At 38.4% G+C, this 14,185-nt stretch overlaps 1 protein-coding gene across 3 annotated transcripts in view; it reads left to right on the top strand.

Moving 5' to 3' along the window:
• Positions 1-14,185, top strand: part of PRKN (parkin RBR E3 ubiquitin protein ligase) — a 1,292,350-nt gene that overhangs the window by 8,873 nt on the left and 1,269,292 nt on the right. For all 3 annotated transcript variants that reach the window (XM_036871110.1, XM_036871111.1, XM_036871112.1), the window contains exon 2: positions 8,404-8,509. In XM_036871110.1, coding sequence (XP_036727005.1) covers positions 8,500-8,509 — 10 coding nt within the window. In that variant the 5' untranslated portion in view covers positions 8,404-8,499. The remainder of the gene's footprint in view (positions 1-8,403; positions 8,510-14,185) is intronic.

A 14,185-nucleotide genomic window follows, 5' to 3' on the forward strand; every position in this document is an offset into this window, starting at 1 on the left:
ACCATTGAGAACAATGTTGGCTGTGGGTTTGTCAATTATGCCCTTTATTATGTTGAGGTAAGTTCCCTCTGTGCCTACTTTCTGGAGGGTTTTTATCTTAAATGGGTATTGAATTTTGTCAAAAGTTTTTTCTGCATCTATTGACATGATCATATGGTTTTTTTCAATTTGTTAATATGGTTTATCACATTGATTGATTTGCATATATTGAAGAATCCTTGCATTCCTGGGATAAACCCCACTTTATCATGGTGTATGATGCATGTAATATGCTGTTGGATTCTGTTTGCTAGTATTTTGTTGAGGATTTTTTCATCTATGTTCATCAGTGATATTGGTTTGTAGTTTTCTTTTTTTGTCTGGTTTTTATATCAGGGTGATGGTGGCCTTGTAGAATGAGTTTGGGAGTGTTCCTCCCTCTGCTATATTTTGGAAGAGTTTGAGAAGGATAGGTGTTAGCTCTTCTCTAAATGTTTGATAGAATTCGCGTGTGTAGCCACTTGGTCCTGGGCTTTTGTTTGTTGGAAGATTTTTAATCACAGTTTCAATTTCAGTGCTTATGATTGGTCTGTTTATATTTTCCATTTCTTCCTGGTTCAGTCTTGGAAGGTTATACCTTTCTAAGAATTTGTCCGTTTCTTCCAGGTTGTCCATTTTATTGGCATATAGTTGCTTTTAGTAATCTCTCATGATCCTTTGTATTTCTGCAGTGTCAGTTGTTACTTCTCCTTTTTCATTTCTAATTCTATTGATGTGAGTCTTCTCCCTTTTTCTCTTGATGAGTCTGGCTAATGGTTGATCAATTTTGTTTATCTTCTCAAAGAACCAGCTTTTAGTTTTATTGATCTTTAGTATTGGTTACTTCATTTCTTTTTCATTTATTTCTGATCTGATCTTTATGATTTCTTTCCTTCTGCTAACTTTGGGGTTTTTTTGTTCTTCTTTCTCTAATTGCTTTAGGTGTAAGGTTAGGTTGTTTATTTGAGATGTTTCTTGTTTCTTGAGGTAGGATTGTATTGCTATGAACTTCATTTTGCATGATCTGTCCATTGGTGAAAGTGGGGTGTTAAAGTCCCCTACTATGATTGTGTTACTGTTGATTTCCCCTTTTATGGCTGTTAGCATTTGCCTTATGTATTGAGGTGCTCCTATGCTGGGTGCATAAATATTTACAATTGTTATATCTTCTTCTTGGATTGATCCCTTGATTATTTTGTAGTGTCCTTCTTTGTCTCTTATAGTACTCTTTTTTTAAAGTCTATTTTGTCTGATATGAGAATTGCTACTCCAGCTTTCTTTTGATTTCCATTTGCATGGAATATCTTTTTCCATCCCCTCACTCTCAGTCTGTATGTGTCCCTAGGTCTGAAGTGGGTCTCTTGTAGACAGCATATGTACAGGTCTTGTTTTTGTATCCATTCAGCCAGTCTATGTCGTTTGGTTGGAGCATTTAATCCATTTACATTTAAGGTAGTTATCAATATGTATGTTCCTATTATCATTTTCTTAATTGTTTTGGGTTTGTTATTGTAGGTCTTTTCCTTCTCTGTGTTTCCTGCCTAGAGAAGTTCCTTTATCATTTGTTGTAGAGCTGGTTTGGTGGTGCTGAATTCTCTCAGCTTTTGCTTGTCTGTAAAGGTTTTAATTTCTTTGTCGAATCTGAATCAGATTCTTGCTGGGTCGAGTAATCTTGGTTATAGGTTTTTTCCTTTCATCACTTTAAAGATGTCCTGCCACTCACTTATGGCTTGCAGAGTTTCTTCTGAAAGATCAGCTGTTAACCTTATGGAGAGTCCCTTGTATGTTATTTGTTGTTTTTCCCTTGCTGCTTTTAATATTTTTTCTTTGTATTTAATTTTTGATAGTTTGATTAATATGTGTCTTGGCATGTTCCTTCTTTGATTTATCCTGTATGCGACTCTATGCTTCCTGGACTTGATTAACTATTTCCTTTCCCATATTAGGGAAGCTTTCAACTGTAATCTCTTCAAATATTTTCTCAGTCCCTTTCTTTTCCTCTTCTTCTTCTGGGACCCCTATGATTCGAATGTTGGTGTGTTTAATGTTGTCCCAGAGGTCTCTGAGGCTGTCCTCAATTGTTTTCATTCTTTTTTCTTTCTACTGCTCTGCAGTAGTTATTTCCACTATTTTATCTTCCAGGTCACTTATCCATTCTTCTGCCTCAGTTATTCTGCTATTGATTCCTTCTAGAGAATTTTTAATTTCATTTATATTGTTGTTCATCATTGTTTGTTTGCTCTTTAGTTCTTCTAGGTGCTGTTAAACGTTTCTTGTATTTTCTCATTCTATTTCCCAGATTTTGGATCATCTTTACTATTATTACTCTGAATTCTTTTTCAGGTAGACTTCCTATTTTCTCTTCATTTGTTTGGTCTGGTGGGTTTTTACCTTGCTCCTTCATCTTCTGTGTGTTTCTCTGTCTTCTCTTTTTTCTTAACTTACTGTGTTTGGGGTCTCCTTTTCGCAGGCTGCAGGTTCGTAGTTTCCATTGTTTTTCGTGTCTGCCCCCAGTGGCTAAGGTTGGTTCAGTGGGTTGAGTAGGCTTCCTGGTGGAGGGGACTAGTGCCTGTGTTCTGGTGGATGAGGCTGGATCTTCTCTTTCTGGTGGGCAGGACCGTGTCTGGTAGTGTGTTTTGGGGTGTTTGTGACCTTATTATCATTTTAGGCAGCCTCCCTGCTAATGGGTGGGGTTGTGTTCCTGTCTTGCTAGTTGTTTGGCATAGGGTGTCCAGCACTGTAGCTTGCTAGTCATTGAATGGAGCTGGGTCTTTGCGTTGAGGTGGAGATCTCTGGGAGAGCTTTCTCTGTTTGATATTATGTGGAGCCAGGAGGTCTCTGGTGGACTAATCTCCTGAACTCAGCTCTCCCACCTCAGAGGCACAGGCCTGACACCTGGCTGGAGCACCAAGACCCTGTCAGCCACACCGCTCTAGGCCCCGGCTCCAGTGTTCAGAGTCTGATCTGCCAGGCACTGCCTTGAGGGTTCCACGCCCTGCACTCTGGATGCTTCCGGTCTCTCACTACGTAGCTTTAAGTGCTATTTATATATGTAAAAATATTGGGAAGTATACCTCAAAATTTTTATCTTTGGGTTGTGGGATTTTTTTTACTGTGGTTTTCTGGGTTTTTTCCGATCTTCAGCATTAAGCATGTAGTATTTTGGAAATACAAAAAATGCAATAGTGTTATAATCCTAGTCTTAAGGATAGGACGAATGTATCACTGGTTGGTATATATGTAGAACTGATTATACTTTTGTGACAAATCATCAAATAAATTAGTAATGGTAGCATACTTGTAGTAATTTCATGTTCTTGTAATAAGAGTAGTGTTTTCAGAAAAACAAATATTAGTACCATAATTTCACTTTTCATTTTTTACAATAGCATTACACACTATCGAGGCATGGTAATACAATCACTGTATTAGCTTCCTGTTGCTGCTATAACAAGTTAGCATAAGTTTGGTGGCTTAAAACAACACAAATGTATTCTCTTACAGTTCTGGAGGCCACAAGTTCCAAAATGAGTTTTAAGGGGCCAAAATCCAGGTGTTAGCAGGACTAGTTCCTTCTGGAAGCTTCAGTGGAGAGTCCTCTTACATTTCTACAGGGTGCTGGCTCCTTGGCTCCTGGCTGCCTCACTCCAGTCTCTGTTTCTGTGGTCATATTGCCTTCTCTTTTACTGTAGTCAAATCTCCCTTTGCCGACCTCTTATAAGAACACTTGTGATTACATTTAGGGGCCACCAAGATAACCTCCCATCTCAAGATCCTTAATTTAATTGTATCTGCAAGGTCCTTTTGCCATATAAGGTCACATTTACAGGTTTCAGGAGTTAGGTTATGGACATTTTGAGGTGGTCTTTTCAGTCTACCACAGTCACCATTAAGGCCTTCACCATTTGAAATCTGGTGTTAAAGTGTCTTATTATGAAGTAAGGATGATGGATACAGGACATCGAATTGACAGTTATATAACTTGATTTTTCCTTTTTTGAGGTCATTTAATGACAATGCAGTAATGTTACACATGAGGAATCTAGTATTGTGTGTGAGAGTGTGTGTGTGTGTGTGTGTGTATGTGTGTGGACTAGTTGATAAAGCTGGCCAAGGACATAACTCACTTTTCAAGGTAGTTTTCCCAGGTGGCAAAAGAACATGTGGCCACACTCCAGGACTAAAATGGTGAATTACAGCTGGGTAATTTGCTGTACCATGTTGCTCATTTGTATCCTGTAGAGCAGGGGAAGCTTTGTTATGCTTTTGAGAGAAATATGACTTCACGCAACAACACGTGATCAGGCAAAGCAGGAGCAAATAACCATTTTATGTACGTTTTGATTTCTGTTTTGCCAGTTCACGAATATTAGACACCTAATGCTCCAGTGGAATAGTTTAACATTGTCCTGCCCTTTGTAAATAATCACTAATCTGGCTTGGTTAGAAATACACAGCTGAGATGTTTTAAATAAATTCTAGTAAAGTTATGAAGAACAAAAAAAGAATCAACCTTAATTTGCTTCATTTTTTAAAAGATGTCAGTATAGAATTTGTTTTCATGAGGCAGTTTTAGCTGAAATATTTGGAAAATATTCCATTATGCATTGTTAGTACAGTTATGAGAAACTCTAAAGGAAGTATGGAATACATTTTTTAAATAGATGCAAAATTTGATTTTTAAGAAAATAAAAAGTTCATTTTTATTGGAAAAAAGAAGAAAATAAATGTTAACTTCAATAAACATTTATTGAGACCCTAAGTTATGACCTGAGATACCACTGAGTCTCCAAAACTAAATGTGGAAGTCACAGTTTCGTAAAGATGCTGTGTACACCTGCAAAGCAGTGATCAGCAGTAACAGAAGCTATAATGGAAGCATGCATTTTTTTGTGATAAAGCTGGGGAACTTCCAGAACAGAGGTGGTATTTGAGCTGGACCTTCAGGGCTGAGTGATCTCCCGAGTGCAAACAGTAAGGCATGGGGGTTTGGAAGCAGACTCTATGGAGGAGTAGTGCTCCTTGGGAGGAGGAGTAGTTGACAGGGATACAGCATAAGAAGCGTGGAGTAGGAAGTGAGGAGCAACCTGGGTGAGGAGGGTCAGGGCCTGCTGGAGAATTCGAGTTTTGTTCTGTAAGTAATGAGGAACCACTTGGTCTTAATGCGAAGAATGGGCATGCTTAAATTTCTTTTTAGAATGATAGCTTTGGCAGCAGGGCCATGTTAGATGTCACTCATTTACTTTTGGCTAACAGAAATTATGACAATACTAATCTCGTCTATCCCAATTTAATAAAGAGTAGCATTCTGCAACAAATGGACACTGTGTTGAACTGTAAGGCCCATTTGGGCAGAGAAAGCAAACTTTAAAGCTTGCAGTGGTTAGTGTCAGGTGAACATAACTTTGTGAATTAGGCCTCCTCTGAGGGAGTAGGAAGTAGCAGGACCTGTGGCTGAAAGTGAGAAGTGAATTCCAATTAAAAATAAATAAATAAAATTGGCATCAGCCAAATTAAATACTGTGAGTCCAGTGTACTGCTTCCTACTTAGGATCTTTAGGTGGTTAGGACAATTAGCTATGCTTTGATATAATCAGAATAAACAAATCCGTCAAAAGATTTGTAACTTCAGATTATTTGATGGAATCATTTTCCTGTTAAATTTGAAGACCTAATCTCATTCCATTTTAATGTTGTGTGTTTACTTACCTGCCTCATTCTTGAGGGAAGGAGTATGTTTGTACTTAATAAATAATTGTTGAATGAGTGAAAGTATGAATCAAAGGAGAAAAAGACATTGTCTTGTCTCTTGTTTTGTCTTCTCCAATCTCCCTTCCTGTTTCTGAGGTTGAAGTACCTAATTAAATAATCCAGTCTCTACTGACATTTGCCTTGGGGATGGGGCCTTATTTCATTTATCTCTGTGGCCCCCAAACCCAGCATAATCCCAGTAAGTGCTGAAATAGATGAAAGCATTAATAAATAGGGGTAGTAACATATGCTTTGATTTTGGTAAATAGTAAGTGTATTAAAATGTTTCATATTCTGAGAAGATGATTCATTAGTTTTAGGAGAGAGATTTTAGTCTGTCACATTTTTCTGTGCAAAAATTTGGAGCTTGCACAGGATGATGACTGGTTTTTTTTCTTTTTTTCCCTCGTCCTTTACTGTTGTTTCTCTTTATTGCTTCTCTAATGCTTTTCCTTAGAGGGAAGCCATTACATTATTTTAATTCTGGAATGAGCTGGGATTTTAAAGTGGTTACTCTACACAGGATGTTTAGAGTATATATTACATGGATGCATTGTCCCTTGTCCAACCTTTAGCTTTTAGCTTTATAACAAATATATTTTTGCATTATTGGGGTCTGTATTTACTTGTTTCCCTAATGCAGCTTTTCTCCATGGAATACTCTCAGTAGAAACATATGCTCAAAGCTTCAAAGTAATTACAATATCACTAAAAGCTTCATAATCACGTTACTGAAACTAAACGTTAAAATATTTGATTTTCCTTTATCCAATCATTTCAATTTAATTTTAGGCTACTGCATGATTGATTGAGGAAACCTGGCAGGCCAAAGTCAAAGAGTGTTTATAATGCCTAAAGCCTTGTACAGAAAACTTCAAGGCAATTTAATTTGGATAGGAATTCATTTTAATTATTCTGAGAGATTTTTTAATAGGAAAAATGGATTTGTTTTCATGCTCTTTGTGTTTGACTGACTCTTGATGTCATCTATACAGTCCCCTGCCTGGAGTATTCACTCACCTCCTCCTCAGCCCTGCTAGATAGACCCTGGATGATACAAAAGTCCTAGTTCTAAAACAAAGACCTGCAGCTGGATTGTTTTTCATAATTATTCTAAAGATGTTCTTTCATGTTATTTATAAGATAGGTTTAAATTTTAACCTTTTTTAAAGAAAAAGGTGGGTAGTATTGAAATATTTGTATCTGTTTACAGTAAGCAAGCAAACTCCAGCAGTGGCTTTGCATCAGGCATTTATTCTGCCTCCACTTAATTAAATAACAGGATGCCAGCAGCATCACTTATCCATGAAGATACAAAACTTTATGAATAAACATATCTACCTTTTCCTCATGGCTCACAGTGGGGGCGGAGAAATGGTCATCCATCAAACTCATGTCTGTGGTTGTTCTCAAAAGCCATTTATTTTTAATTTTAATGAATTATGGAGACAAGTGAATATGAAGTTACTTTCTGAAGTAATGTGAATTTTCCTAATTTTAAGTCCAGTTTTTTAAATTATAAACATTGTAGAGCTGTAAATCTAGAATATTTACTGATCATATTTGATACTTACTCAGCCGGAAGTCTAGACATTAAACTACTTTTATAATTCTGCTTCTAAATTGTTATTTCATCCTCCTTCTCAAGTTGTTCCTTTGCTTTTAACAGAAAGTAATAGATAATGGACAAATCTTTGCACTTAATCATACACAAAGCACCTGGTGACATTTGATCTTTTTTTTACATTTCTGAAGTTGAACTTTGAACCTTATATACTTTGCTTGTGTAGGATTTTTGACAATGGAAAATAAAATATTTCTCAACTCTTTTGTTCCCTGAATCTTGCATACTTTCCCTGCTTTCCCTCCCCATTGGCAGAGACTTAATTTTATAAATAATGATCTTCTAGCCATTTTTCTGCCTCCATGAGGGTAGACTTATTGTTTATTGATTGATTGATAGATTGATGGTACTTTGGAAAATCAGGCTTGGAATTAAAAAAAATATATTGTTTATGGCTAGTAGCACTCCTAAATCACTTCCTTCCCTATCCAGGCCATATCCCAAATCACCCTTCCCCCTAAACTAGAATATAACAATATCTTATATACTTAATACTTTTCTTCTTCACACTAAAATGTGGTGCAGTGGTATTAATGGTTTCCCTTCATAGGGGTTTTGCTATGGGAGAAGTGGAACTGAAAGGGAAAATTTCAATTTTATGTGGAGGCCAAATAGGAGAAGCCATAGGTTTAGATTCTAGCAGGTAGGGAAGTGACCCTGGTTTTTACATTCTAATGTTAATGATTTTCTCTTGCTTCCATCAAAGAATCTAGGATGAGTAGCTTCAACATTAGAACGTCTGTAAGTTCATATTGAACATTGTGTGGGGATGGTTGCCTTCCCTGGGCTTTATCATGAGTGGTTCAAGCCAGAAATAAGCATGTTGGGTCTGGGAATTGATATTTACTCTACTTACAATCTAATAAGTTAGCCTGTTAAAGTATCACGGTTGCTGTCAGAAGACACAAGACTCATGGATCAGAGACAAAGGACTTCATTACTCATGACACAGCAAATTGCTTAAGTGTTATCATATTTACAGCAGCTTCCTTTGTCTCCAAATCTCGAAGGGGTGATGTGATATGGCCCAGATGAATGCCATGCATGCAGTGGATTTGCATTGAAGTTGATGACCATTTATTCAGCTTGAAGTATCCACCACTGTTATGGCAAGCAGTAAGCAAACCTTCTCCTTGAGGACAAATGTTACCTTGTTTCTTAAGGTTACTGGATACGTAAACAACCCTGAGAACTTACCCAGGTAAAAGAGATGTCAGGGCCATGCATTCTTGGTCCATCCAGCAAGACATGTAGGGGACTGTAAGAGGCCCAAATAAATTATCTCTCCCAAAACCCAACAGCTTTTACTACACCACCTTGGCTTGTGATGAATTTTCACATGTGTGTGCCACTTCATGATCAGTTTGATTAATTGAGCCAGCATAGACAGGGACCAAATCTATTCAACTTTTCTCATACAGCCTTTAATTAGAGCTATGATCAATAGGATCCCAAGCAGTAGGATGAGACCAACTTGCAATATTGACTCCATCCACCTGCCCCCACCCCAGAGTCTCTGACTTGGCCTAATGTGAATAAATCCCAGGGGGAGACCAGTTGTTCTTAAAAATTAAGACAGTCTATGTCGAGTCTGTTATCTATCATGACCCATACAAGGCGGCTTGGAATGACATTGCCAATAATAACAAGGAGCAGTAGATGATCCAGAAAGCAACCTTTACACCCAATGGAGAGCCAGTCCATGGTCCAGTCTCCCCCACATAAAGAGTAAAGGTTATTCTAGTTTGGAATTTGCTGCTATCTTTGATTTGGATCACTATTACACTGGTTTGATTAAGCCACATAGACACTATTCTGAGTAGATTGAGCCTTGATTGCCACACACGGCACAACCTAAGGCTGCTTTGGAGTCAGGACAAGCCTATGAGTTTTTATCAGTCAGACTGAAGTAAGGTTGTGCCACTCTGGGAGAGTGTACAGGTATGAGGGGGAGGTCCATGTTTTGGAGCTGCAGTTGATGGCATTAGGCACAGCAGAATAGTTCAACACTAGCCATGTCCACATGACTGTTTCTATTTTTGTAGCCTGTGGACAGAGATAACATTCTCAGAAATAAGTCAGTGAATCAGATTGCCAGCTACCACTGCTGCTTGGCTTACTTGAAACACATGGCTATTTTGCCAGGTTGAGGCACTGGATGTAGGGGACTAAGACATCATTAATGTCACCCCCTCGTACTTCCAGGGATTTGAGGTGACCCCTCCCCGTTGCCAGATTTATTGCTCTCCCTCCACAGCTGTGAAATTGGCTTTCCAGTGTCCCTTCCAGGTAGCTTTAACTTTATATTTTCTCCAGTCATTCCCTACTTGTACCCAGATGTTTTATCTGGAAGGGTCAGGTGCAAGTGGGATAAGGGCATTTTTACAAAATTTACAGAGACTCATTAAGTCCACCACCTTTGGCCACTGTGAAGGAACTTGTCGAGCGGTGACCCAAATGGTCATTATCTTCATGATCTAGGATCATTTCAGTCAAACACAAATAACCAGTGGCTGAACCAAAATTATGTTTGAATCTTCTAGGACCCCTTTCGATTGGGCTTCCACCCGGAGGGTGTATCAGTTATCCTGGCCTGGGGTTCCTATCAGGGAACAGAAAAGTGCATCATGCCCAGAAATGGTCAGAGAGAAATCTCAAAGTAGGTCTATGTAAATCCCTACCCTTTCTGGGTATGGCTACATGTAGTACCTTTCTAAGGTGTGTAGACCAAGAGGCAGTGAGAGAGGTAGAGTCAGAAAACCTTTTTGAGCTGATTTTTTTTTTTTACGTCTATTTTACCTCTCAGTAATGTCAGCAACTTGAGGATGGTAAAGGTCATAAAATGTCCATCCATCACTTTGACTATTGGCCCATTGTTGGGTAGTCTTTATGGAAAAAGACATACCATTGTCAAGCTAAAGATAGTACGGAAAGTTAAAAACATAACACCATTTAATTCTGAGAGCCACAATGCTGAAACCAAAGTCAGCTGATTGGAGAGTAATCTAAAAAAGTGTTGCCGGTGGTAAGGCATTAGGGTCATCCCAGAATGGGAGTCAACGGTTTGATGTAGTCAATTTGCTTGGAGTGGACAGGGCAAACAGGGCTTCCTTCACTGCAAGGCAAATGGGCCTACTTTTAGCAGGAGTCACAAGTCTGATATGAAGTGGTAGCTTCTGTATCAGAAGCACCTTGACTTTGTACCCTATCCATGGTGGTAGATGTGCAGCCATGTCTGATACAATGGTGGATCCCAGTAGTATTGGCAGTCATCTGGTCAACACAGGCTTGAACAACAGCTTGACTCCAATTGGTGTCATCAGAGAATGGGCCCTTACCACGGGCATCTACATCAGTGACCCCGACTGATCGGCAGCCACAATTTATTTCCACAGTTTGTGGCCCTACAGAGAGGGTCATTAATCTGCCAGTCTATAGTCTTTCAAATGGCAGACCAGACAGACAGCTAAGCCATTGGCAATAGTCTGAGAGTCTGTAAAACTAGAAAATGCCTAGCCCTTAGGAGCATTGTCTAAGACAAGAGTGACAGCTTTCCATTCAGACCATTGTGCTGACTGGTCCTTACCACGGTTGGTCTTCAAGAGCTGTTGTTGGGGTTGGATGGCTGCTGCTGTTCAGAGGAACCAGCAGCTTTGAATTTAGCCACACCATCAGTGAACAAGGCCCAGTCATTGAAAGGAACATGCGAGAGCCCTGTTGAACCAGCAGCTTTGTTTCAGGTGCTGGAGTGGGGAATATAGTTTCCTCCAGAGGAGTAGTTACCATTTTTTTTTTTTTTTCATGTAAAACTGGGATGATGCTAGGGCCAGAACAGCTTCACTCTTGACTATACCATTTCTGTTTGACTAACCAGGCCTGTTGGGCCCTTCCCATCTCATTAATCATTGGCTCTGAATGGACCTATATGAAAATGAGGATGTCAGGTGTTCATTTTCAATAAGAGCTTAGTTGCATGTTAATAGTTACTTATTTAAAAAAAAAGTAAAAGGATGGACTCTGTGGCTCCATCAAGAAGGTGATTTTGTTGTACTGGGAAATGACCTCTCTATGGGCAGCAGTTACTGAACATGACCCTTCGGACACTTAACAGGAACTGGGGAATGCAGACATGTAACACATCAATTCTTATTACACAGTCAGATATGAAAACCACAATGACAGTACATTTAGTAGCCCAAAGGCTCCTTCCACAGTGTTACTTAGTGTCACCTCCCTCCATGGGAACAGGTAGGATGGGAACTTGGGTTTCTACATCCAACAGGACCATAACAATTTTAGTCCCTCTCTTCCCCATCGTACCAGGACAGGTATGTATAGCTTTCAGTACCCCTTGGGGACATGAATACCTTGGATCTATGCCAATAATCTTTTTCCTTAAAGCACGTGAGGTCAGAGTAGAGGGGAAGAAGGGATCAGGTAGGTATAGAGGGAGATACCTGCTTCATGTATGTGAATAGGGAACATTTACTGTTGGTTCCAAGCAGGTGCCCGCTTGGGGCTCAGCAAAAGGAACTTCTAACGTTCATTGTTCTCTCAAAGACCATCAGTAGCAAGGCCATCGTTATAGACACCACTGGACAGCTTTGAGGACTCCTTTGCTCAGCACCCGCACACACATTGCTTTTCTCCTGGGCCTAAGGCCTTGCTGCCCTATTGTCATGATAACATCCCTTCCTCCCCTGCATGGAGGAGAGAGTAAGCAACGACCAAGGTACTATTGGTGTAGTTTGTTTCAATTCTGCCTCCCTTCTCTCAGCAGAACAGTGGGGACTCTTTATTTCTCCCCCTCCTCCCTTGGATGCATTCACTCGTAGATCCCAGGAAATTTTTCATGTCACCAAACCCAGTCTTTGGCCCTTTTCCTTCTTCTTTCAGAAAGCCATGTTTCTTTCAGTATCCCTCCCTTTGCCAAAACTATCAGGTCTGAGATCTGAGTTTACCCTACTGACAATAACAATTTAGCCAGTTACTAGTTCACGTTGCTGGCACAGACAGGAGACTTCTGGGTCAGAGACAAAAGATGTTATGATCTATGGCACAGACAGCAGTATGAACATATTGGTATCAGTTGCTTTGGTCCAGATGGATCCTGTGTACATAGTGAGTTTGTATTGCAACTGAGGGACTCTGAGCTTGGGGAATTCACTACTTTTATAACAAGCAATAATCAAGCCTGTTCTTTGTCCAGGGGAAGAAGTTGCCTTATCTCTCGTCTTCAGAGGAACACTGAGAAATGGCTCAGCTGAAAAAGTAGTCAGACCCTTGCAGTCTTGACATACCCTGTAAGATACGTAGGATGCAAGAGGCCCAGAGAAGACTGTTTTCCCAACAAGGCCACATCCCTTTTGAGCTTCTCCTTGATACTGTGTGGAAGCAGGCAGGCAGTGTTATTTCCAAAGATGCCTAGAATGGGGTTAGGACAGTAGTTGAAACTGAATAGCAAAGGCTATTAGATTTTTGGCCCTTGGATTAGTAAAATAATAGGTATTTTCAAAGTGGGAACAAATTCTGGGTGTAGAAGAGAAAGATAATTTTATCTTTCATTTAATATTTCATCACTATCTAGAATCAATGTCATAGAAGTTCTGTTTGGTTGTTTCTAAGGGAATCAGCTAAACTGCCTGTTTCCAATTTATAGAAAATGTAAAATTGTCGTGCTTTGTATAATTGCTCTTCTCCAGTATTTAGGGAAATTTTATTTTATATTAACTTTATAAATAATTAAAGATATGATTTCCACTTGTTTGTCTTTCCTTTTAGATTCTTCTCAGATTATTTGATCATCTTAACTGGAGCATAAAATCTGTTAAGTTTCATATACATATATATTTTCTCATACTCTTTTCAAACAATTCATACTATAAACACTTCTTCAGTTTTCTTGGGTAGAGCTGGATTGAGCCACTAGGAATGTAAAAAATTAAATATAGTAACAATTCCTTTTAAATTTTCTAGTTTTAAAATATGTGAGTTGCTTTTGTATTTGTCTTATCTGAACCCATAAATAAATTTTGAAAATTAAATCGATCATTTCTTTGGGATATTTTCCCTTTCAGAAAGCGAATGTATTACCAAAAAATAGTGCTGCTGTTTCTTTAATACGGCGGTGAAATTGAATATTTGTGATTTTCTTAAAATCAATTCAAAGATAACCAAGCAAAACTAAAATATTTTTATTTTAGTCCTTCATGTTGAATAATCTTTCTAAAAATTTATTCCTTTCTCCTGCCATGGTAAAAACAGTAGACTGAACATAATTATATATGGCTTCATACAGAAAATATCTTTTATTATCTTAGAATCATCAGTTATCATTCAACAATATTATAAGTGTAATAAAAGAAAAGTAGGTTAACTTGGATGCTTAATGATCCCATAACTTAACTTGAATACTTTTAGTTTTTGCTTAATAAATAATATTTATATGTTATATATCCTGAAAGTGTGGCTGTTAGATGACTTTTCCATCCCAATAGCCATTATTTACAGCTTGATGGGGAAAACTTTGCTTTCCTGGTTAGGAAGCGCCTTTTATATTTATGAGAATTCTAACACACAGTTTAATGAGCTTTTCTATATTCATTCTATAGCTATTTTTCTTAAGTAATTTTATGTAGAAAAATCTCTAAAATTCTTGGCCCAAGGATGAAATTATCTGGATTATTTTACTCTTTCCCTTTGATAACAAAATAAAAGAGAAGTTGTTTTCACACATACAGATTTCATCAAGTATGATCAGACAGGAGATTAATATAACATTTAGCTCTTACT

Source organism: Balaenoptera musculus, chromosome 12 (genome assembly GCF_009873245.2).
Source record: "Balaenoptera musculus isolate JJ_BM4_2016_0621 chromosome 12, mBalMus1.pri.v3, whole genome shotgun sequence".
Lineage (NCBI taxonomy): Eukaryota > Metazoa > Chordata > Mammalia > Artiodactyla > Balaenopteridae > Balaenoptera > Balaenoptera musculus.